At 37.7% G+C, this 24391-nt stretch overlaps 3 protein-coding genes across 6 annotated transcripts in view; 2 read left to right on the top strand and 1 right to left on the bottom strand.

Moving 5' to 3' along the window:
• Window positions 1-11397, top strand: part of LOC129790530 (centaurin-gamma-1A) — a 59053-nt gene extending 47656 nt beyond the window's left edge. For both annotated transcript variants that reach the window (XM_055828064.1, XM_055828065.1), the window contains exons 2-9: window positions 1503-1735; window positions 6931-7072; window positions 7181-7315; window positions 7389-7846; window positions 7929-8607; window positions 9572-9814; window positions 9882-10360; window positions 10434-11397. In XM_055828064.1, coding sequence (XP_055684039.1) covers window positions 1503-1735; window positions 6931-7072; window positions 7181-7315; window positions 7389-7846; window positions 7929-8607; window positions 9572-9814; window positions 9882-10360; window positions 10434-10709 — 2645 coding nt within the window. In that variant the 3' untranslated portion in view covers window positions 10710-11397. The remainder of the gene's footprint in view (window positions 1-1502; window positions 1736-6930; window positions 7073-7180; window positions 7316-7388; window positions 7847-7928; window positions 8608-9571; window positions 9815-9881; window positions 10361-10433) is intronic.
• Window positions 11398-12161: 764 nt separating this feature from the next.
• Window positions 12162-24391, top strand: part of LOC129790529 (disintegrin and metalloproteinase domain-containing protein 10) — a 45726-nt gene continuing 33496 nt past the window's right edge. Inside the window, exons 1-2 of one of the 3 annotated variants that reach the window (XM_055828060.1) lie at window positions 12162-12277; window positions 13222-13651. In XM_055828060.1, coding sequence (XP_055684035.1) covers window positions 13591-13651 — 61 coding nt within the window. In that variant the 5' untranslated portion in view covers window positions 12162-12277; window positions 13222-13590. The remainder of the gene's footprint in view (window positions 12278-13221; window positions 13652-24391) is intronic. The other 2 variants (XM_055828062.1, XM_055828063.1) reach the window with 2 other exon arrangements.
• Window positions 16154-18692, bottom strand: LOC129790577 (uncharacterized). Its single transcript, XM_055828141.1, has 2 exons — window positions 18283-18692; window positions 16154-18007 (listed from the first exon to the last, which is right to left on the bottom strand). Exons 1-2 carry the CDS (start codon window positions 18301-18303, stop codon window positions 17207-17209), a joined length of 822 nt encoding a protein of 273 aa, XP_055684116.1. The 5' UTR covers window positions 18304-18692; the 3' UTR covers window positions 16154-17206.

Here is a 24391-nt window from a genome sequence, read left to right as displayed (position 1 = left end):
TGCTAAAATTAAATTCGATTTATTAATTATCTGATACTTTTGCATCCAAAATAAGTTGACCAACATGTTTCAGGATGTGTAAAGAAATTTTAAAAATACTTTCAACAAGGTTTTGGAAAATTTCATTTTTTATGTGCAATTAAAATATAATTAAAAATTAAATTTGTGAAATGCAATGGCATTTTATCGCCTATGGCAAATATTCCCGTCGGGAAAAGGGTGTGGCATGGTTTTCCAAAGACCAAGCGTCTGGATAAGTCGCAATATAAAAATATTAATATTTATTAATATCGTGTTCCATTTTGTCTTGGCATTTTATTGTTGTCATGTAAAATAACGCCATGGAGGCCCCAATATAATCATGTGATGTGTGAAAAGAGCAGAAAAAATATGTTGTTTGAATTGAATATCATTGGAGAGAAAGAGAAGAATAATGAGGAAATCAAGGCAGTACATGTCGACATGCTTTCGAAAATTTTCCCTATTTCTGCCCTATTTCGACGGTCCGTCGAAATATGGTCGGCCACGTTTCGACATCAGCTTCTCAATTGGGCAGAAATAGGGAAGATGCTTTCGACGAACTTTCGACAGAAAAATTGGGATTTTTATTCCCCATTTTCGTCAAGGCGTCGAAATTTTGACCAATTCTCGCCCTATCCCTGCCGACGGATTTTCGAAAATTTTCCCTATTTTCAAGCGATTTCTCTCCTTGGGTATGGTACCGTATTCGCAAATTCACGACAATTCTGCAACAACGCCTTTCAATTGACTTAATGTCTCTCTGATTCGCCCCGCGAATTCTCTCTTCTTCTCTTTAACCCCTTTATAATTCACAAATTAATAGTCTTACGTTACGTACGTTATGTATATAATTTTTCGCGATATATAGCAAGAGGAAGAACATATAAAACGAGGCCATGATGAGAGGAGAGAATCGCATTTTGATTGACATGTAAAAAGACGTATAACGAGTTCGTCTGCTCAACCTCTTGGAAGTAAAAGACGAGAAGAATCCTTACATGGAGTGCAAGAGAGACAATAAATATTATGTGAAATATGAAATTGCAACTCCTCAGTGAAGTTCAAGCATTGATTTCTCATTTAAATTCAAGTTGAATTGTATGAGATAGAAGAATAATTCCATAGAGATTGAGATAGTCTGATAAAGGTATATTTTTTTGCATAAAACATTTTATGTTTTTAGTATCGCATTACATGCAAAATAATTGAAATTTAAAACCATTCTTGAAATGAATACTTTTTAATTTTCTTTAGGGGATCTTCCTTTTTTGATTTCTTGTGTCATAACAGAGACTTTTATAAGAATCTTCCTTGATTCTTTTCCCTAAAGAAAATTTTGCAATTCTTTCAAGGAAAATCCTAGGAAATGAATCACTAATCTGAATTTTCTAAATTTTCATTCAACTCTGTTTATGAATAATAAATAATTTTTGAACAAGAATAGCATTCAATTGTGAATTTTACTTTACCTCCTATTGCAGATTCCTTCGTCAACAGCCAAGAATGGACAATTTCGAGATCGGTGCCGGATTTACGACTTGGTATCGTTGGATCACTTAGCTCCGGGAAATCCGCCCTTGTTCATCGCTACCTCACGGGATCGTACATGCAGGAAGAATCACCGGAAGGTGGGCGCTTCAAGAAGGAAGTCTTCATTGACAATCAGAGCTATTTGTTGCTCATACGCGATGAAGGTGGACCACCTGAAATGCAGGTAAAAATAAAAGGAAATGCATGACTCACGTTAATGTCTAGAAGGGTGGGGGAGGAGGGTCTCTTTTGACGGAAACACGTCAACTTTTGGCGCCACAGTGACGCCATCGAGCGTGGCGTCGACTGGCGTCACGAAATACTTGTTTAAAAGTGAGCTATTGCCCCCCTTACATTTGTCGCCTCCCAAACCCCTCATCGCGCGGAAGGGCATTCTATCAACATCCAGCGCAGTGGCTAAATTACATTCCTCATAGAAAACTTTTCAAAAAACACCTTCATTCCCAACCCTCGCGTGTTGGGTTTGAGAGAGAGCAGGGGCTGTTTGTAGTTCCGCGAAATGAAGCACCACAGAGAGCTTGTTTGGGGGTGAAATTATTTTCCCTATTTTATTATTTATTCAACTCACACGGAGTATCATCAAAAACACGGGAAAAGATTAGTTAAGTGAAGTAGAGAATAAATGAGAAGAAAACCCTCAAATTGGATTTTTGACTTTCACGAAGGTTGTTTGAAGTACAATCAGGATTCAGAAATATTTCTCTTAATCAACTATTTATGGCATCACACATACTATGAGGTCACCACTTTCTCCTAATAATCTCACGTTTTCGATAAACCCTCCACCATCTCTTTACTTCTTATATAATAATTTTCATAATATTGTAACATAATAATAAGGAAAACCCCCCAAAGTACCACACCGGAGACCTTTTGGATATGGCAAAAAAAGCTCCTGTAGCATAGAAATGTGAAAATGTTGGGAAATAAAATAGGAAAGGATCCAAGCTGAAGGAAGGAGAGAAAACTCTGCGCACAATAGTTAGGATTTAGTCAATGTTCATCCTTTTGGGCCATTTGTGAATGATTCTCATAAATATTGAATGGAATTTTGTGGAAGGGAAATGTGAGCAAAAACTACACTTTCCCACTATTTTTAGTTAGTCCAAGAAAAAAAAGTATCTCAATGGTACGAACAGTATAAATTCATGGATGACAGAACGGAGTTAATGACAAGAAGATGGTACGACAAAAAAATCGAAAGTCATGAAAGCAAAAATACATAAGAAAAACAAATCGAACAGCAATGAAAAGAAAAATCCTTTCCCATTTAAAGTAACTTTTTCACCTGAATTTCTTCTTGATGGAAGAAATGGAGAGGGTCAGAAAAACCAGAAGTAGGAAAGCAATAAATTCATTTTGTGTGAAACTGGCAATTTCCTCGCTGTGACTTTCATTAAAAACAAATTAAGATTTCACCTCAATTAATGGAACAGCCCCCTCCGCCTACAAGAGAAAGAAATAAAGGGGAGAAAACTATTTTTCATACGGAAAATCTTTTGGGGGAAAGAAGTCTTGAAGCAGGGACGTAGCCAGGCAGTTTAGATTTTTCTTTAGAGCTTAGAAAAATATATATTTTCTAGCTAAAAATTATTTGTAAAAATATGAAAAATACGAGTTAAAAACAAAAAAATCCCAAACGTAAGAAAAGAATTTCAAGGTTGTAAAGAAAATGTCAAAGAAAAGAAGCATCAGACGTTAAAAATATTGCCAAACGTAAGAAAAGAAATATTAAACGTTAAGATGAATGTCAAACGTAAGAAAAGAATAATCAAACTTGAGAAAATTGAGAAAAAAAATGGAGAATTTTTGAAATTCTTCCTCCGGTGAGCGTCGATTTGTTTTTTTTTTTTTGATTCAGCAATTAATACATTCAAATTGCCAGAGCTTTCGACACTCTGCGTGTCATCCTCAGTGGCTGTGGAGGATAGATTTTTATTTAATTCTGGCAATTCGAATGTTTTAATCGCTGAATCAAAACAAATCAACGCTCACCGGAAGGAGAATTTCAAAAATTCCCCATTTTTAATCAATCTAAGTCACACGTCGGCCTTCTACAATATGAATCATCAAACGTTAAATAAACGTTTCTTTTTTACTCAATTTTCCTTTCCAACTACACCCCCTAGTCCTTATAGGTATAGTTATTTAAAGGGTGAGAAAAGTTTTAATGAACTTTTCATATGTCTGCAGCAATTAATTTTCTTCGAAGGTCTCTCTTTTTGGCATGTTGAGAGAAAAGTTTTTGTATGGCAGTAGTGTTCTCAAGGGCAAATTATGAGAATAGTTTTGGGATGAATTTATTGGAGGATGAAACTTTATTCTCCATATAAACCTACATAATAAAGTTTCGATGATCTCTCAATATTAATTTATTACCACACCGTATCATCTCCCCCTCAATACATTTCCTTCCCAATCGCATATTTTGATGAAATGATGTGTGCCAAAAAGACCCAATTTTCCATTTTATTTGTGAAAATGGGATATAATTCCAACATTTTCACATCATAAATCGATATACATACAAGATTTTGTGGGGGAGATCCATTGAAAATTTTCCTTATACACCCACCATCATCCCCTTAATGCCCAAAATCATAAAGATAAGCTCACATCTTGTATGAGAAGGGAAGGCATAACCCCTGAGAAATTCATACAAAGCTCTTCAAAAATGCTTCAGGGCGATGCACTTTAACACCCCCTCTCTCAAGCAGTGGAAAATGTTGGATTTGCAAAGGGTGATTGACTCCCTCTCATCATAAATCACAATTTAGGGGTTCTCTTATATAGGAGGGTTGTACTGTACCCAATAAATTCTTCTTCTCTCAACTAGGGGTATTTAAAATCCCCAAATAATCTGTATTTAGGGGACAGACTTTTTGCGTAGAAGATTTAAACTCTTATAGCGTGTAGATTAACCAGTGAGATGATTGGCAAATATTTACCTACTTATTTGACGTTGATAAAAATGTGAGAATTGCTTTTCTTTGCCATGCGAAACATTGAAAATTAACTCCAAATAGACGTACAAATTCTTGAAACAATCACTCTCGCTTTAAGAGTGTAAATTGCTCAAACAATCTCTGCTACAAACCACTTTGGTGATCAGCAAAATATGCCGCGCAAAAAGAACAAGAATGATGCTCAAGATGCTGGTTTGTGTGAGTCACACATCTCTTTCAGATTCCTTCAATATAAGAATCATTCTTCAATATTGACATGAATCTCATTGAATTTTCTTGAAGTAAACAGAGGGGTACGCAAAAGTAACAGAACTAAGGTCAGTGCTAGAGTTTTTACAACAAAGAAAGCTCTAAAAGCTCCAATTGAACGATTTATTAAAGAAAAATTACATCAAACGCATTCACACAACGAACGCGAACTTCTCTTAAGCTTTAGCAATAAATATGATATTTCGCCGGGTCGTAATTAAATAGATCTGCAGGAGGATTTCAACCCCAATGTGTTTTCTTTTGAACCACTACCACCAACCAACCAACCCCTATGCTATTATGCAAATAATATTCTCTTGGTTGAGGAAAAGTGTTGAATATGAAATGCACAGAAATCCCATGAATCCCTCATTGAAACAATAGAGAAAAATCGATATAGAGGCGCAATGCCAAGAGAGGATGTTTGTTGCTGCTGCCTCTGCTGATGGGGATGACGAGCACCACGAGCACTTTACAACACGACAAGGGAAAGCAATTATATTACATTTTTTATGCAAGAGGGAAAATCCCCAGAAAAAAAGTGATTTCATCCCTTCCAGATTTTCTCAACATGAATTTTGCTTTTCTTTGCTTTTTTTCATATTCTTTCGTTTTCCTCTCATCTTCTAAATCTCTTGATGTACAAGAAGGAGAAAAAAAAATCAAAGGACAATTTCTCTCGAAAAAATTACAAACAAGAAGGGTGAAAAGGGAATAAGGAAGCAATTGGGAAAAATTAAGTCACAGCCCCCGGTGACGATGGAGGGAATCAAATGCAATTTGCTACTTTTGTAAATTTGTCCCTGATGTGAAGAAGGGTAGACACAGTGATATGTACATTCTCTCAACATTTTCTCGATTTAATTCTCATGTTGAATGCGGGGAAAAAGAAGAAAAGCTACCACATGAACAATGTTTGAAATGTACACGAGGAGGAAATTCAACGAGAGAAATTTTCTCTATTTCCTTCTGGCAGTGTGGCTACACAGTTAGCTCTAAGGGTTCGGCTAGTTGTAAGGGCTGCTTTAAGGGTTGAAAAGTTTATTGAAAATTTCGAAACTTTCAGTGAGATTATTTTACCAAGGAAAAGTCGGAAAATGATTTAATTTAAAAAAGAAACGTCAAGAAAGAATCGATAAAATATCAAATAAAAAAAATAATAAAAAGATTCATTAGAAAATCCTTTTTTCGTTCAATATAAAAAATATATAATTATAAATCATCAGAAGAAATATTATGAATAAAAAAGAAGAGAAAATCCTTTTTAACTTAAAAGAAATAAATAATATCGATAATATTCAACGATGTCTTTAACTTTTCAAGAGCTTTTTCATCATCTCTTTAAATCCTTTAAATATTTCTTCCTTTCCTATATATGTACTGTACATACATAGTTCTAAAAAAGCTTTCAAAGCTTTCTAAGTAATTTTCTTCGCGTGAAATCTTCTTTTAACCACAACTCCCCACATACAGCTCCGGGAAAGCTGGGAAAACGGGGAAAGCAATGCATTTTCCGTTGAATTATTGAGAAGAGCGCCACAGGGTTGTTTATTTTGAGGAAAGTTGCCGAGATGTGGGCATGAGGGTACAAAAAAAAAGATGAAATGAGGACAAAGGGGTGTCTCTTGTTTACACACTCACCTCCCCGCACAGCCACCCCCTCATACATTTCTCCCAGAAAAACCCATTTGGTGTTTAAGAACGTGGAAAAAATTGTTGCCTAGTGGTTCTACTTATGTGCAATTTTTTCCCTCCGAGAAGAGTTTATGATTGCGCGCAAGCTTTGCAGAAATTTGTACAGAAGATTCACAAAAAAGTACAGCAAAAAAATGAAATTACATTCCCCTTTAGTTAGATTTGCTGATGCTGTTTGGAAAGCTCGTGTTGGATCAATTTTTTTATTACTAAATTCTGTTTTGTTGACCCAATAAAAGTCTTTATCAACATTCGATCAACTCTGCACGGAGAGTTTCACCGCATTCGGGGGCAATTAAAGCTTTTCCAATGTGGATATTGGTTGAGAGAAAGAAAGAGAGATTTCCATTGTCTTCCCAAATGAGGGAATAGAATCAAGGTGGAATCGTGCAAAAAAAACCCATTAATTGATCTTTCTCTCTCTCTCTCGTTGCACTTTTGGTTGCAGTTTGCAGCGTGGGTGGATGCTGTAATCTTTGTGTTCAGCCTGGAGAATGAGGCAAGCTTCAATGCAGTGTACAACTACTTCACAAAGATGTCCCACTTCAGGAATAGCTCAGAGATACCCATAATTCTCGTTGGGACTCAAGGTAAGATTTTTTCTTGCGTGAGGAGAGTACCTTTTACCTGCCTTATTTGGCAGAACGCGGTCATCGAGTTCTTTAGAGCTAAACAGGAATTTTTATTACTTATTGCAGATGCAATCAGTGAGAGGAATCCCCGTGTGATTGATGATGTTCGTGCCAGGAAATTGGCGAGTGACCTAAAGTGGTGTTCCTACTATGAAACATGTGCAACATATGGTCTCAATGTGGAGCGTGTCTTTCACGATGGTAAGGAAATTCCTTATTTAAAAAAAAATTGCGAGAGTTTGATCCTCAAATTCCTTCTTCTTCTTCTTAACAGCATGCCAGAAGATCGTACAGCATAGATTGGGTGGACCACAACCCCCACATTCAATCACACCAACCAATTCGAGGCCAACAACCCCCCAGGGGACACGTTTGGGTGTAGCCAGCTACCATGGGGGTGTTGGGAGCCCCACAAATGGCTTCACCACCTCATCCGGGAGTCCAGCTAGCAATGCAACCCTAAGTTCGGCCTCACCAAGTCACATTTCAGCCTCACACGGCAACCTCACCCTACCCCACCGACATCACACCCTTTCAGCATCAAGCCATCACATCCCGATTCGCATTAGTGCAGATTTGGTAGCTCATGGCGCTGTGGCGGATCACGGGAAATGGGGTACGATCTCACATGGATCCTCACAGCAGGCTCTCGTTGCAATTACAGCAGAAAACAACAACATCACCAAATTTGCACCACAAGCAATTACGCGGGATCTCGATAACTTCCATCAGGTTTGTTTAATTTCTTATTTTCTTCCTAAAGTGGTTTATTCAAAGCACCTTTATATTTAAAATAATTTGAATCTTTTAACAGGTTGGCACTGCTGTGGCTAAGGATGCTACCCCGAAGGAACTCCCAACACCAACATCCACACCCACAACAAGTAGGAAGAGTAGACGCCGCTCAAATCTCTTCATACCATCGTCGAAGAAGAGTGATGAAAAATTGAAGAATGGCGGTGAATTGGGAAGTGGGAGGGCAATCCCACTGAAACAAGGCTACCTCTACAAGCGTAGCAGTAAATCCCTAAATAAGGAGTGGAAGAAGAAGTACGTGACGCTGTGCGATGATGGCCGACTAACCTACCACCCATCGCTGCATGATTACATGGACGACGTTCACGGGAAAGAGATTCAACTGCAACTGGTAACAGTTAAGGTACCCGGACAGAAACCCAGAGGCTCCAAATCCATCATTACCAATAGTGCCCTAACGGCAATAAAGGCGCACGCAAATGGACTCACCGAGGGCCTAGGGGGACTATCATTGGCCAAAGAGAAGAAGGAGAAGGTTCTTCTCACAGCATACGACACACTTAGGGAGCCTGGGAAGAGTAATTCTCAGACGAGCGGTGATGAGGGCATTGCACTGAGCAATAGCAATTCGCAAACCTTCATCAACAGCGATAGCGCCAAAGAGGCTCAAACGCCGAATGTTAAGAAGCGACATCGACGCATGAAGAGTAGTGGTGTGAAGAATAATGAGTACGACGGTGAGTTTTCCTCTTTCTATTCTCAAGTAAAGAAAATGTCCTGATCTGGCGTAATGACGCCTAACAAGGCTTTTAAGAAGCCAAAGTCTAGAGAATGATTTGACTAATTTTTAAAAGTATTCTTTTATGGCCCTGCTTTTGTAGATTAAAAAAATGTTAAATTTGTCTTTACTCTAGTAAACAGCAGAGATCAGGCGTAATGACGCCTTGTGAGGATGTTTTTTGAGAAGCTAATAGAGAATAACTTGATTACTTTTAAGAAGAAGAAGCCCATTTTAGCTGTGATTCTTTCTTCAAAGAAGCACAGCTTCTGTGTACACTCTAAAATCCAAAGTTGTCAGATCAGGCTCAAACTTAGGATGACCACGAATTAGGGTCCCCACATTCCAAAAAACGTATGCGCCAAAAATCTTTCCGGCCGGCCGTCCGTTTTGATAATTGACTAGACTTTTGGGCTTGTCTTTACTCTCGTAAACAACAGAGATCTGACGTAATGACGCCTTGTAGGATTTTTCAGAGAAACCAATTTCTAAGCGATAGCTTTTGTAAGGCTTGTTTTAGAAGCCTTCACTTTGGAAGCTTTATTTAGAAGATTCAGTTTATAACATTTGAGTTTCCTATCCCGTAAACGACAGAGATCAGCCGTAATGACGCCTTGTGAAGATATTTTTTGAAAAGCCAATATCTAGAGAATGATTTGGTTAATTTTAGGAAGCCTATTTTTAAGAATTGACCGAAGTGACTACACTTTTGGGCTTGAATTTACTCTCGTAAACAACAGAGATCAGCCGTAACGACGCCTTGTTAGTTTTTTTTATAACAAGCCTATTCCTAGAAGCTTAATTTTTAAAAGTCTTTACTTTGGAAACTTCTTATCCCGTAAATGACAGAGATCTGACGTAACGACGCCTGTTTTCACCAATGAAGTCAATTTTAAAAGTCTTTGATTTTCTCCTAAAAACAGATTCCGATGGCTTTGAATTCTACATTGTTTCACTTGGGAATAAGCAGTGGCATTTTGAGGCAGCCAACTCCGAGGAGCGCGATGAATGGGTGACAGCCATTGAGCAGGAAATCTTCAAGACACTGCAGGGCAATGAGTCAACCAAGTCAAAGCAGCAGAATAGCAGCACGGATATGGCCTCAATGCAACTTGTGCGAAATCGGGTTCCTGGAAATAGTCACTGCGTTGATTGTGATGCACCCAGTAAGAGGAACCTCCCTTCTTCCGCATCTTCTTGAAACTCAATCAAACGCTTCTTTCTTTTTGATAGATCCCGAATGGGCGAGTCTCAACTTGGGTATTGTGATGTGCATTGAATGCTCAGGTGTTCATCGAAATCTTGGATCGCATATCAGCAAAGTTCGTTCCCTGGGACTCGATGAGTGGCCTCCGGGGCATCTCAGTGTGATGCTGGCTGTTGGCAATTCCCTCGCTAATTCCGTATGGGAGGCAAATGTACCGCGAGGCCGCGTAAAACCTACCTCGGGGTCTTCGCGTGAGGAGAAGGAAGCTTGGATTAGGAGCAAGTATGAGGGGAAGGAATTCCTTCCGGCACCCCCGCAAGCTGGGCATGTGGCGCAACAGCTCACTGAGGCTATCTTCCGGCCAGACATGCGGAATATCATTCTTTTGCTGGCTCATGCAACACCCGAGCAGGTGAATGCACCAATCAATGCCAGAGATCTCCGGACACCGCTCCATGTGGCATGTGGCGTTGGAAATCTCGCCATTGTGCAGCTTCTTATTTGGGTGAGTAGCCTGTATAATAAGGATTTGTTCCTTTAAATGAACTTTAATTGATTTTATTTTTTGCTTTGAACAGTACAATGCCAACATAAAGCAAATCGATCAGGATGGACGATCGTGCTTAACGCATGCCCGTGAAGCCCTGGCTGTGGCTGCAACGTCTGTTAAGGCAAACAGCAGCGGTGTGCAGCAGCATCACCATCAATACTCCTTGGAGGCTACCACAGCTCTCGTGGAGCTGCTGGTGGGACTCGGATGCCCGGACACGGTTGTACCTTCGGGAGGAACGCTCTCAAGGCGTCGGGAGACATTTGGTCCGGCATACGAGAAGCTCCCTTCGAGCGTTATTTAGAGACACCACAGAGTCCTTCAAATATGAGGCTCTACTACCTTTGTGATCACTCCCTTTCGCACCCGTCTGCCGATACTTTGCAGTGGATGCCCTTCTTGTTTCCCCGAACCCTCTATATTTTATACATAGTGACACAGGATGCTCCTAAAGCGGTGGTGGCAGGACTACAACCAACTTCTAATAGAGACTACTTAAAATTCCAGTAAATTCCTTAAATCTTTTAGAACTCATTCGTCCCAGTTTTATTGCTGTAATTCGTTAGAAGAAGAAAACTACCCCCATCTTGACCACCGCTGGGAGCCCCTATATCAACCACATAATAATAAATGTTTGAATGCAAGATTAAAAAAAAGGATGTAAAATTAGCCGTTAAATGAACGTTAGAATTAGGAAGCAAAAGATGTAAGATTAATCATTCTTTGAGGAAATTAGCAACAAGCAAAAGTAGCGAAACCCGACCATTTATGCAAAGAAATAAACAAAAAGTATTGCTAGAAAATTTAGGAAAAAAGAAAACCAGAAAATATCCTTAAAATGCGCTTTCCCAGAAACTTAATTCCCTTTTTTTCTCTTAATTCCTTAATTTACACCCTGTGTATATAGAATGTATACTCGATAATTTATTCTAATGTGAATGTGCTGTAGTATTTATATTATTATAAAATATATAAAATGAGACAAATTAAAACATTTTTTTTTTAATTTTACAAAGTTTTCTCATACAAAGACGGGTAAACTCCTTTTTCATTTTGTTTCACTCACCTCTTGTTTTTCATCGCAATTTTTATCAAATTTCTGTTGATTTTTTCTACAAAATAAGGATTTTTACGATTTAAAGGAACAGGACACGCTGCTAGGTCACCGGAAGCGCATAAATACAAACCGGGAAAGCGGGAAAAGCGTCAAAAAATAGCAAGAAAACAACAGAAAAATCAAAGCAGCCGCAGCTTTTTTCCACGAAAGCTTCCTTTAAAAACTCATGAAACATAAAACATGAAACATTTTTAATCGCGATTTTATGCTTTTATGCTTTCAAATGATTTTTTTATCTAAAAATTAATTCTTTGAGCTTTTCTAGTGTGGATTACAAGAAAATTATTACCGATTTATTTTTAATTAATTGACTAAATAATAAAATTAAAACTGAAATCGAAAGAATCTTAATTATTGTTATACGACGTCTACGACGTTATTCCCAAGGAAATATTGAAGAAATAAGATTGACTTACGTGTTTTCTCTTCAAGAATCTCTTCTATTACACCCACCAGACACTCAGGTAAGACGTTTAGAACTGTTAAGAATTATTTTCCTGGTAAAAAGTCTTCGCAATTTCACGCATTTCATAAAATTCTAACGTAAGAAAAAAAAGTTTCTCCAAAAATATCTTCCATAGAGGGCGCTGTTCTCCAAGTGGCATTGACACTTCCACTGGAAAATCCCTGGAAGTATTCGTGTCAACAATGTCAGTTTTTTCTCATTTGTGCCCCGGAGTGGATGTGTTTTTCTCGCAAAGACTTTTCACAAAATAACCCACAAAAATGGACATTTTGCACCAACGGCCATTGCAGTGAGTTCTTGCGAGTGTTTTGTGCATTTTGTGGATGGTGTGTTTGTGGGGAAAAGGGCTAAAAAGGAGGAATTTCTTTTTTGGGGAATGTTTTCTCGCAATCAATACACACGCATACAGTCAAAACGACATTTTGTTCCTCACACACACACTCGCGAATTATGTTGGCTGATTGCAAAATAAATTGCAATTTTCTTGGATTTATTTGGGAGGAAATGAGAGGGAGGGAGGTTTTCTGAAGGCGATCTTTTAGGGAGAAATTGAGCTTTAAGAATTTGTGGAAGCTGGGAAGAATTTTGCGTGGAAACCTGGAAGAGTTTTGTTGGTCACTTCTGTGGAGAAAGTGGGAAAAATGGGAACTTTTCTCATTGTTTGGGGGCTTCTTTTACGCCCCAGGGGGTCTTTCTGCCCTTCTTTGCTCTAATTTTGGGGAATTTGGAGTTTTTGGGAAGATTTCCCGTCCTTGGAAGGATTTCTTTATGTTTTTCTATGTCCCAACAACCGTGATGTCCTGGATAATGACCTCCAGATTCTCCAGCGACATGTCCCTTGTTTATCCTCTGACAATTCTTCGGGTGATGGGGATGTGTTTACAAAACACCAAACAGCTGATAACAACATTGTTTTGGCACGGTGGTGGCCAGAAGAAAAGACGCCCAGACGTCCAGGGAGGGTGTCAGGAGCGCAGCAACAGTCAGTGTGTGTGCAGCAGGGAAGGCGCAACAATTCACGGGAGGGCCAGCCGAAAAAGTTGTTTTGCAACCTCGTCGAACGTCCGGAATGGTGGTGACATGCGCCATCAAAGTCTCCCCCAAACACACCAAATCAACCCCCTTTTTGTCAGACAAAGAAATCCTCCCAGCCCCCACAAACACATTTTTCATTTAAAAAATCTGTTTTGATTTAAAAGTCTTTTAAAAAAACAAAACAAATTCTCTCCTCAGCTGCCCATAGCCTGCCATAAGGATGCAAGAGAATCTCCGGAGGTGGTGGATGCTTAAGTTTAGTGTGTGAGACAGAAGAAAAAAAAACAACAAGTGCCAGAGAACTACAGCAAGCGAGCGCCCTAAAGGAAAGTAAATGATGATGGTTCGTTGTGATGTGATTAGTGAAAGAGAAATCTCAAAGAAAATGGTGATGGCCCACTGAAATTGTGTGTGCAACGCCAAAAAGTGAAGAAGAGAGAACCCATAAGTTTCTTTTTCATGAAATTTTCGTGGTCAGTGTATTGTTTAGTTAGGAATTTTAATTTTCACACCATTCACCGAGACGAAGCGTCCAAGGATTAGCAGCAGCATTTTTTTTTTCACTTCATGATGACACTGAAATGTGGATTAATATTTCTCCTGTTGATTGTTCCATTCATAGCAAATGGTAAGTCGTGCGCTAATCATTCTCTGGGCATTACATACAATTTCTCTTGTTTTGGGGGTGGAAATGGGGGGTGTTGTGCGTGAGAAAGGGAGAAAATTCAATTATATTCCTACCTTGTGTGGTGTTGCCATCATGAGCGTCGCGTGTCTCATACAGGCATGCCCCAAGGTTCGGGGGAAGAACAAACCTTTCTAGTTCGTTAAAAATTTAAATTATAAAAATTATGAGAATTTTTCTAATGAGAAGTAAACACGGAATGATCTTTTCATTTAATTTCCGCAAAGTTTCAGGGATAATTGTGTCCATGCTTGATGGTTTTAATGCCTGAGGAAGGATACTTAATATTCTCCGAAATGTCACACGAAGAAGCATTTGCAGCAATGCTCTCCAACGCTTTGCCCCTCATTGCCTTATCACATAGTTGCTCTAATTTCCTGATTTTATCTAATTTTCTACCCTCAAAAAATTGTTCTTCTTACGCAAATCTTCAATTTTTAATAACGTGAATTACTTTAATATGAGAAGAATAGGTGTAACTGGGGCAAAAAGTTAGAAAGACATCTCCAATATCTCAGTAAATATTATTTCGTAACTGTTCTAATTTAGTCAAAAGGTTTTATAACTCTAACTAAGCCTATTAAGTTTTATAATAATTGATCTAATATTTTGGGATTTATTTAAAAAACAAATTTTTCAAATTTCAAAGTTACTTTGACCTTTCATTTCAATATCGTATTTTGGCAGGGAGATGCCCAACCCCGAGAAATCAGTACTTTTCGTGAAGCAGCAGGTTCTTCCGATCAGAGGAAGGGATCAAATTCCACAATTCCACTTGCAATCGAAAGTACATTTAATTAGCTTTTGATTGATCCCTATCTCATTATCGAAATAACTTATTAATATAAAAAAAAATTAAAGTGTTTCTCGGGAATCGGTCGAGATTGATCGAGATTCGAGAATTCCTCATACATTTTGTTCAACAAAAAGTGACTTTTCTTCACAGAAAATGTGGTTATACCATCCCCTTGTATTTTGGCGTATTTATTTGTAATTTTTTTGATTCAAATGCATTTTTATATAGAGTAACTATTGCTGAACACGTACCTAGTCTAAATTTTCCGGGTTTTCCCGTAGAAGTTGTAGCCTGTAAAATTTCCTATAAGATAGTCGTCATTTTTTAATCTCAAATATTTTCAGGGAAATTAGGAAAATTTTTCTCCCAAAAAAACTAATTTTTTGCCCCATGTCCTTCTATATGTTTGTGTCTTAAAATAAAAGACTACCTAAATGCTATAAAAAACAATGAAGAATCTTCCTTGATATGAATTGTGCGTAAGAAATTTTTATCATAAAATGTCACATTATGGGTTGTATAAAATGTCTAATATTGTGTCACTGATACGCGTACTCATGACGAGGTAAAGAAAGAAAAAAACACGGAGCTGAATGAATGGAAAATTCACACACAAGATAATCTTAAAATGATCAATAAAACAAAAAGTCGTCTCTGATAAAAAGAAATAGAGGTAATACTGGGGGTATCTCTGTGAGGTATTATACAATCACCTGTGTGCGCGGTTTGTCTTTATGTACGAGAGCAATTGAATGGGAAATTGCTGTGCCAAGGTGGGAAAAAAAAAGAATTGAACGAATGGAGGAAGGGAAAAATGTTACAAATTTTTACACAGTGCAATTTCATGGCTTGTAATTGATAAAAATGCGTCAAAACAAACGAAAAAATAATACATAAAGGTATATAGAGACATTATGGAAATTTATGTAAATGCATGATATTTTCAACCGAAATGAACAGACAAAAAATTGCGCAATATGCACTATATTTTGCGCACTCAACTGTAGATAATTGCATTTAATTTCAGGATGTTGTGCTGTTTGTTGTAGCAAAAAAAAATTAAAGATTCTTTACAAATTTTCTTACATTTTCGTGTTTTTTGGGGGCTTTCGATTTTTCCTTGCTATGAATTTTATAAGTGGAATAGTTAATTTTTTCATATAAAAACCTTCTTTTTCATGATCAAAAATGCGTTTCCTTCAAGCACAACAAATACACACCGAAAAAAATCAACAATAGCCACACGCATTGAAAATTAAGAAGAAGTTTTTCTTTGCAATTTGTAACCTTCATTGTTCAGCGATTTTTTCTAACGATAAGAATCTCTTAAAAAGGGAAATTTCTACATATTAGTGGGAGTTTTTTTTTGCAAAGAAACTACAATTTCTGTGAGATTCTTTTGCTGATTTTCTTGATTTTTTTGTCCTCGACACAAAAACACACAGGTTTTGATTTTTTTTTTCTTACTACCTGTTGTGGTGAGAAGACATCACGTTCTTTGCATGGAAACATACACATATTCAATGCAATTTAAAACGAGAAAGAAGAAAAAACATATCGGTGGCGGCAAGCCACAATCATGAGTCATCTGCGGCGAATTATTATTAAAAAGAGAGAGAAAAATAATGTAATTCCAACTTGTAGTCCAATTAAGTTGGACTACCTAGAGATTTTATTTGAGCGGTAGGGCGTAGCCAACTAAATGCCCCACATGCGCTCCCAACGAAACTCAGCAATAGACTGACTCATACCGGAGCGTGCATACGAAGGTTGCTAACACATACCCGCATAGCCTAGGACATTTAGCTCGCACATTCCCTCCACCCATTAGCCATGAGACTAGGGTCTGGAAAAAATTAGGACTACATTCGGCCATACTGATGTGGTGACGTCCCTTGTCACCGATGAGCGTAGTGAGTCCACAGTTTTGGAACACGCCACCTCACCCGTAATTCGTTCTTTCCCCACATCAGCTCGGCTGTCCTTACACGACCAGATTGACTGATCCACAGTCGAATAAATCGACCCGACCGTACCACAGCGCGGTCGACACGGCAAGATTGCCAAATGATCAGATTTACTGATCCAAGGTCAGTGAATCTCCACCCACGGATGGTATGACACAGGACCTTTCCCACAATTATGTGGAAAACACGGCATAATTGCCAGCACCAACGACATTCACCGTAAATGCCATTGAACACGGAATTATCTTCTTTTATCCAACCCACCACCAACGCAGCAAGCTCGATTAGAAGAATAATTCCCCGCTACTGTGACTCCAAGTACCTTCCCAAGGAAAATGCTTGTGCCAAGATAGCGACACCCCCCTCACAAGAGCCAACCCCCCGAGAATTTTAATTCATTTCGATTCTTTAATTCAGGGCCTTCATGAGATAACACAAGGGGACACACAACCACAGACCTAAAGTCTAATGACACGACCCATCGAGCTCAGAAGATGTCAATACTTCAAATACTTTATTTCAAAAAAAAAGTTTCCCCAACATCTTCCTTCTTCTTCCTTCGGGCTGCGACCACAGTCAGCTCCCCCTGATTCACATGAAATTTTTCCAAAAGATTTCATTAATTTCCATCATCAGTGCGTTTTCAAAATCATCTACATCAAAATATCTCCCCCTACTTGGACATACAACCTTCACGAGACCTCACTATGGTCAATGGTTAACTTCATAATCACATTACTCCTTACGGGGACACTGCTTGACTAGATGATCCTCCGAACCGCACGCAAAACATCGGCGTTTTCCACTCTTCTGTGCTCCAGTTTTTGTCTCCCCCTCTTTCTTGTCCTTCGCCACGTTCACTTCGTGTGTCTCTTCCCCTTGGGATGCCTCACTAGAGCTATCTTCTGTCTCTTTCTTTTTGTTCACCATCTTGTCCGGATGATACTTTCTATCCTCCGATGAACTATTGCTGCTTGAGGGACTCGATTCCTCACGATCCTTTGTCACAATTTTATCCACCTTTTTCATGTAGCTAAGAAAGTCTGGAAGTTTTCCAGCCGGAGCAGACAACAACAGTCCTTTAACCATCACATTTGGAATTCCTTCGATGAGGTATTCCCGGATATCATCATCCCGTAGGTTAATCCTCCGGGCCTGCTTCACCACCGAGTGAAAATACTCCTCCACTGATTCCTCTTTCTTTCGCTTTCTCATCCTCAGTTCATGGTGAATTTGGACGCTCGAGAGTTTCTCCGGAAAATTTAAAAGAAGTTCCTTCTTAAATTCCGCGTATGATCTGATAGCTCCTTGATTTCCCTCGTACCAGTCCTTCGCAGCACCTTTAAGCCGAAATACGGCAGCTACCAACGACTGTTGAGCATCCATATCGAAGAGCATTCTTGCATCATCCACCTTTCGTAGCCATTCTCCCGCGAGCAACCCATTTTTCTGCCCAGGATCAAAGGCCGGAATGAGTGCCTCCATTTCGACCGCTGTCAGCCGCGGACGTTGAGTCGGAGGAGTAGTCATTGTTGTCTGAAAACCCCAAAACAACAATATTTAGTACATAAAATGGTACATCTCGCACCCCCGGTGCTCAAGGATGACTAATGTGAGGTTATTCGCAGAAATAATATGGACAAATGCTCGCAAATCCGGTCATTTTTGCTCAAAAAAAGAAACAATAACAACATAACCTCAAAACATGTTGTCCTTTTTTGTGCTTGTTTATCACCCCTTGCGGCTCTATTCCACGTTCCTTCTGCACTTAGTCATCCTCTTTCACACATGGATTACCTTCTTGTACTCACTTTGGTTCCTTTTTCTTGCATAAAACCCAAAAATTCGTCTTCTTCACACAATGTGTCTTCACCAGTTGCCCTGCACTGCACACAGTATCCACTGCAAATGACCCAAATTGGGATAGAATTCACGTATTTCGCGGCTTTTATCGCCCTTTTTGTTTACCTTTAGGAATTCTCCTTGATTTTCACACGATATTTTGCTGATAAAATTGCCAGAAATAAGAAATTCCGCGCAACTACTTGTCACTTTGTCATAAATTCTCGAAATTTCTGTTTGACGTGACGTCATCGAAAACAATCGGAAATAATTCGTGTCGGAGAGATCTCTCATGTACACACACACACTCATACACCCCAGGGGTAGATTTTGTTGCAACATTTACATATATATACACATATATAGAGTTTTTCATAAGAAAATGAAGAAAATGCGCATGTATTTAATTCTCTTTTTTTTCCATTTATTTTCTCTTTCTTACTCATGGGCACCCCATCTGCCACTTTTTCTTCGGCGATGGTCTCTTCCGCGTGCCCCAGGGGCGGAACACCCCCCATTTCTACTCACAGTTTCCCTTTTTGGGGCCCTTGATGGCTTCCTCTTGCCGGAATCTCGCTGCTCGATGAGAAAGAAATTCTCTTTCCGAGAATTCCGCCGTCCGCCATCTTGCGTCGCTCCGCCGATCCTCATCGATCGTGCCGCTTTTCACACTTTTTTTCACAACTTTTTCACTTTCACTCGCGTATTTATCGCAGTTCTACTTCTGCGATTCTTTAGGGATCTTATCGCACTTCTGATATGTAGTCCAATTAAGTTGGACTACCTAGAGATTTTATTTGAGCGGTAGGGCGTAGCCAACTAAATGCCCCACATGCGCTCCCAACGAAACTCAGCAATAGACTGACTCATACCGGAGCGTGCATACGAAGGTTGCTAACACATACCCGCATAGCCTAGGACATTTAGCTCGCACATTCCCTCCACCCATTAGCCATGAGACTAGGGTCTGGAAAAAATTAGGACTACAAACTAAAAGCATGAAAATCATGAGAATATGTTTCTCAGAAGAAGTATTGTTCACAGTGGGATTGAAACTCTTCCTCTATTACCTATGTTGGTGACGTTTTGGGTGATTGAATCTCCCTTTCATCAGGTGTTATGACATTAAGCAGTTGTAGTTGTTTAAAAATAAATATTAGGTTCTATGTTTAACCATTGGAAGATTTTGTTGGCCGCTGTGGCCAATTCGATGTTTTAAAATCGTTTGAGAATTTAAATCTAATATTTTGCGATAAATTTTGCAATTGCGTTTAGGAAAATTTAAGTTTGTCAAAGTTCTTCAAGTTTGTCAAAAGAAAGCTTGGAAAAACACGAAAAACATTTTCTTCATGAGAGAAAATTAAGGTCAAAGTTTTGAGGTTAGAATTATCGATCATCCAAAGGTTAAATGAAAGGAAGGTTAAATAATTTTGGACAATCGAGGATTTTTGGGGCGATTTTCAAGTCAATTTTGAAGCAAAAATTATATTTGCTTTTTTTGTAAAAAAAAAAACTTTAAAATAACGAACTTTTCTCAATTCAAACATTGTAATTGAATTTATTGCGATCAATTCTCCCTCTGGGAATGTTCTTAAAGCAAAATTGACCATTTTGGAATTGGATTAAATCAGATTCAAAGTACGGATGGACCTCTCAATTGACAAATCTCGATGTTTGTCAATTCCAAAAAGTACACTGAATACTGTTGACCTAAAAGCGAGATACAAAACTCCCTCATATACCTACCATTTCCTTTGCTGCTGATCAGACTGTTGTGAGTAGAGACCGAAGTCGATGGACTTTTCGTCGACGACGACTTGATGCAAAGTTTGCATCGACTTCGACGACTAAGTCGAGTTAGTCAGTCGAGCATAAGTCGACGACGACTCAACGACTTAGTCGACTTATAGAGGAAAATTACACAAAATTTTTTATACAGAGCATAAAGTTTATAATTAAATATTTTAGCTGTGTTTCTTTCAGACACAGCTTTTGTGTACCGAGCAAAATCGAAAGTCGTCAGATCGGGCTCAAACTTGGGATGAGCACGAATTAGTGTCCCCACATTCCAAAAAACGTATGCGCCAAAAAAAAATTTTCCGGCCGTCCGTCCGTCCGGCCGGCCGGAACCTAACGCTAAATTGCAAGAGAACGGTGATAGATAGAGACTTGCGGTAAACGGCAAAGTTTAAATATCGACCGGAAGACATCCGATTATGAGGTCAAATCCACCCCCCCACCCCCCTGTCCGCCATTTTGAATAACCTCAAAATTTTGTTTTCGCTATATCTCAGCCGCTATTATAGCTAGAGGGCTGAAATTTTGATATGTTGTAGGGGCCATCAGTTTCATTTTAAACATTATTTTTGTGTTCTAAAGTAGTCAATATATACTTCTTTGAGTGTATCAAGAGGTCTATTGTGAGCTCATTTCACGGCAAGAATTTTCTTATTTTGCGAAAAATTCAATACTTTTGAGGCAGTATTAAGAATTTTCAATTAATTTAAATGTTTAATTTGTTTTTTTTTATCACATTTTTTTTGGAATGTTCAGGAGCTTTTTTTGGATTCTATTTTTTTTTACCCTAGAGAATGGCATAATGAAGCTCTGAAAGCTCTAGAAATAGGTTTTTCTTAAATTTGCACAAAACTCCGAAGAGAGTTACAATGAAGCTCATAAGGAAGCTTTTAATAAAAAATATATTTCTGAAAGAATGAGTATGATCATAATATTTATTTAATATGCTTTTAGCCAAATTAAGGAGTACCAAATTTTGTATGGGAAGAATTATTCGATGAAACAATCAAATTTCGCATAATTAAAAAAAAAAAGAATAAAAATAATAAGATATTCTGGATTTTGTCGGCAGACAAAATCCTGGTTATAATAAGATATTCTGGATTTTGTCGGCAGACAAAATCCTGGTTATAATAAGATATTCTGGATTTTGTCGGCAGACAAAATCCTGGTTATATTAAGATATTCTGGATTTTGTCGGCAGACAAAATCCTGGTTATAATAAGATATTCTGGATTTTGTCGGCAGACAAAATCCTGGTTATAATAAGATATTCTGGATTTTGTCGGCAGACAAAATCCTGGTTATAATAAGATATTCTGGATTGTGTCGGCAGACAAAATCCTGGTTATAATAAGATATTCTGGATTGTGTCGGCAGACAAAATCCTGGTTATAATAAGATATTCTGGATTTTGTCGGCAGACAAAATCCTGGTTATAATAAGATATTCTGGATTTTGTCGGCAGACAAAATCCTGGTTATAATAAGACCTGACTTAAAACCTTAAAACCGACTCAAAAACCGATTTAAATTTTTAAGCCCGACTGAGTAGTGCATTTTACCCAGAGTTATTTAACCCCTTAAGAACCAAGGACCAATGGGACGTTTTCGCTATACACCTTGTTTGTGAAAATGTCCAATTCTGGCTAGTTAATTTTTATTTCTTTGTTCCACCCACTGGATTCCTTATTATTCATAAGAGGTTAATCCTTAAAGGTATTACCCCTTTACCCATAGTAAGGTCTTTACATACATAGCTAGAATTAAACTGGCCAAAAAGCTGAATTATGAAAATTGACTAAAAATCCATTAATTAGGGTGAAATTCCCTGAGTCAGGTTTAAGTTTTTAAAGTCAGTATTATTTTAGTTTTTAATCAAAATTATTAGTTTCATAAGCTACATAGGATTGAATTTTTAAGGTCAGCATTTTTACGTAAGATTTAGGTTTTTTAAAGTCAGTCGCAAGGTTTTTAGATACAAAAAAAGTTATTTGAGTTAGAATTGAGTTTTTTATGACAGATTTACTTTTAGTGAATTTCACCTTGAATTTCTTAAGATTGCAGAAATCAGTCTAATTGTATTGCGAAACATTTACTTTAAAAAGATGAACTTGTGTTAATTATAAAGAATCGGAGTTGTACTAAAAATAATTAAAATAATATTGAATTTTGATTGCTGTATTTCTAACTACCTTGAATAACTAGCGCTCAATTAAATATTATTTTAACACATTTAGAGTGAAACTCCAGTTCAAATATTTTACAGAAGTTGTAACGTTTCTTTGTTAGAAAAGGATTTTAAGAAAGATTGTTTCTTCGTCAACTGTTACGCGTTTGGCATTAACTTTTTATAAAATAAGTTGAAAAGAAAAAAAAAAATTTTCTCTTCAAAGTGCACTTTGCGCTTAAAATTAACTTATTATAAAAAAGTTTTTTTAGAGGTAAATTGTATTTTTAAATCATAAGAAATTTTGAGGTTTTTCATAAATTGAAAAACTAAAAATGATCAAATTATTATTATTTTTTGAGCACTAGTCGACTTTGAGTCGACTTGAGATCGACTACGACGACTTACGACTAGTCGACAAAATTGATCAACGACGACGACTCAAGAAAATCCATCGACTAGTCACTAGTCGCGACTTCAACTCGACTAACTTCGGTCTGTAGTTGTGAGTATTTATCCAATTTTCCCTCTCTTCTGCCAATTCTTCCTGTGATGCCAAATAGATTTTAGGGAAGCCACTTAACTGATTAGGCATTTTACCTTCCAAATCAGCAGACAACAAGAGTTCACTTTGACAGTTTCGTCCTCTTGATCTCTCTCTCTCTCTCTCTCTCTCTCTCTCTCTCCTAAATGAATCTGCGTTGGGTATATACTAAACAATAACACTACATATACGGTCATATATAGCACACCAAATATTATCACCAATATTTAATGAATGCCACTTAAGGGGATGATGCTAGCATTGAAGAGAATCATCCCCGTCCATTCTCAATAATCATTAATTCACGCACAAAACCCTCTTCATCATTTTAATCAATTAGAATTTTCGCCATTTGCTTCTAACTTATTAATGAATCCTCTTCATGTGGAATATTAGGGATGAATGAAGAAGAAGCTGTGAAGAAGCAATCTGTATCATGTTAATTGAAAGAGCTGTGAATTCTGTGCCAAAAATATATTAAATCTGGCAGAAGAATTTTCCTCTTCAGCTCTTGAGGCATTATCTGTGTGAAAGATAAAACGCATACTGAAAGTTTAGATATTCTAAGAAAAGCTTTTAAGAATATTACTTAAGGCTTTGATCAGTGGCGTATCCAGGGGAAGTTTTGGGGATCAAAACTCCCTCCTCGAGCCAAATTGACTTGAGAACAGATTGACCAAAAAATTCAAATTTGCAAAATATCTCATCAATGCTACTTATCATGATTTTCTTTACCCAAAAAACCGGATTAGACATCCGTGGGATGATGCTTTCTGGACAAAATCAATGGCATGCATAAAAAATTTAGGTTATGCATCTAAAAATGAATGTCATACATGAAAAACTTAGGTCATGCATGTAATTTTCAATCCCAAACTTAACTTAAAATAACTCCACCCAAAATTTCTTTCTGACTACGCCCCTGGCTTTGATCATATAGTCGCATTGGGGGTGGAAAAATCTCAATTTTAATGCTTTATTGGATAGAGATTGGGAAAAAAGGAGTTTATTCATTTTTATGTTCAACAAAAAATTAAAATATTTTATTAAAAATAAATATTTCCAGTCAAGTTTATCCATGAGATGAATTTTTGTGTCTAAAAGTAAGATATTTTTGGGTGATGAGAGAGAAGCTTCTATCGGGTAGACTATACGAAGAGTTTAAGTGTGATTTGCTTCTCTTTTTTTTCTGGGTCATTCAACTCAACCACCAGTCGTCTTATGTCAAATTTATGTATTACTAAAACTGTTTTTCAGTGTTAAAGGCATTTTCATGCGGCTCATTTCCATATTATGTATGCATTTATAATTATATATTCCTTTCTCGTTTATACATAAATGACTCAAAGCGTCTGTACAAAATTTTTTTCACCATCGTCATGAGCAGAAGTGAAGAAAAACTTCTCAGACAAAGTGCATGCATTTTATAAATAAAAAAAGAATGCTCCAAATGTAGGCCAAATTGTGGCAATAATTCGACTGTTTTTCTTTTTAATTCGCCTCGTGTTGGGTTATTGCTTTTTTTCTTCTTCTTCTTTTACTTTGCTGTAATTCCCCTGGATGAAACT

The sequence above is a fragment of the Lutzomyia longipalpis genome, chromosome 2 (assembly GCF_024334085.1).
Source record: "Lutzomyia longipalpis isolate SR_M1_2022 chromosome 2, ASM2433408v1".
In the NCBI taxonomy this organism is placed as follows: Eukaryota; Metazoa; Arthropoda; class Insecta; order Diptera; family Psychodidae; genus Lutzomyia; species Lutzomyia longipalpis.
The sequence above is the reverse complement of the archived record's forward strand: the minus strand, read 5'-3'. Positions and strand labels throughout refer to the sequence as shown.

Bases quoted from the DNA above. Each gene is read 5' to 3' on its own strand.
- LOC129790577 (XM_055828141.1), bottom strand. From the start codon at position 18,303: ATGCAAGAAAAAGGAACCAAA. The intron at 18,008-18,282 runs GTGAGTACAAGA...TGGGGTTTTCAG, and splicing joins TGCAAGAAAAAGGAACCAAA to ACAACAATGACTACTCCTCC.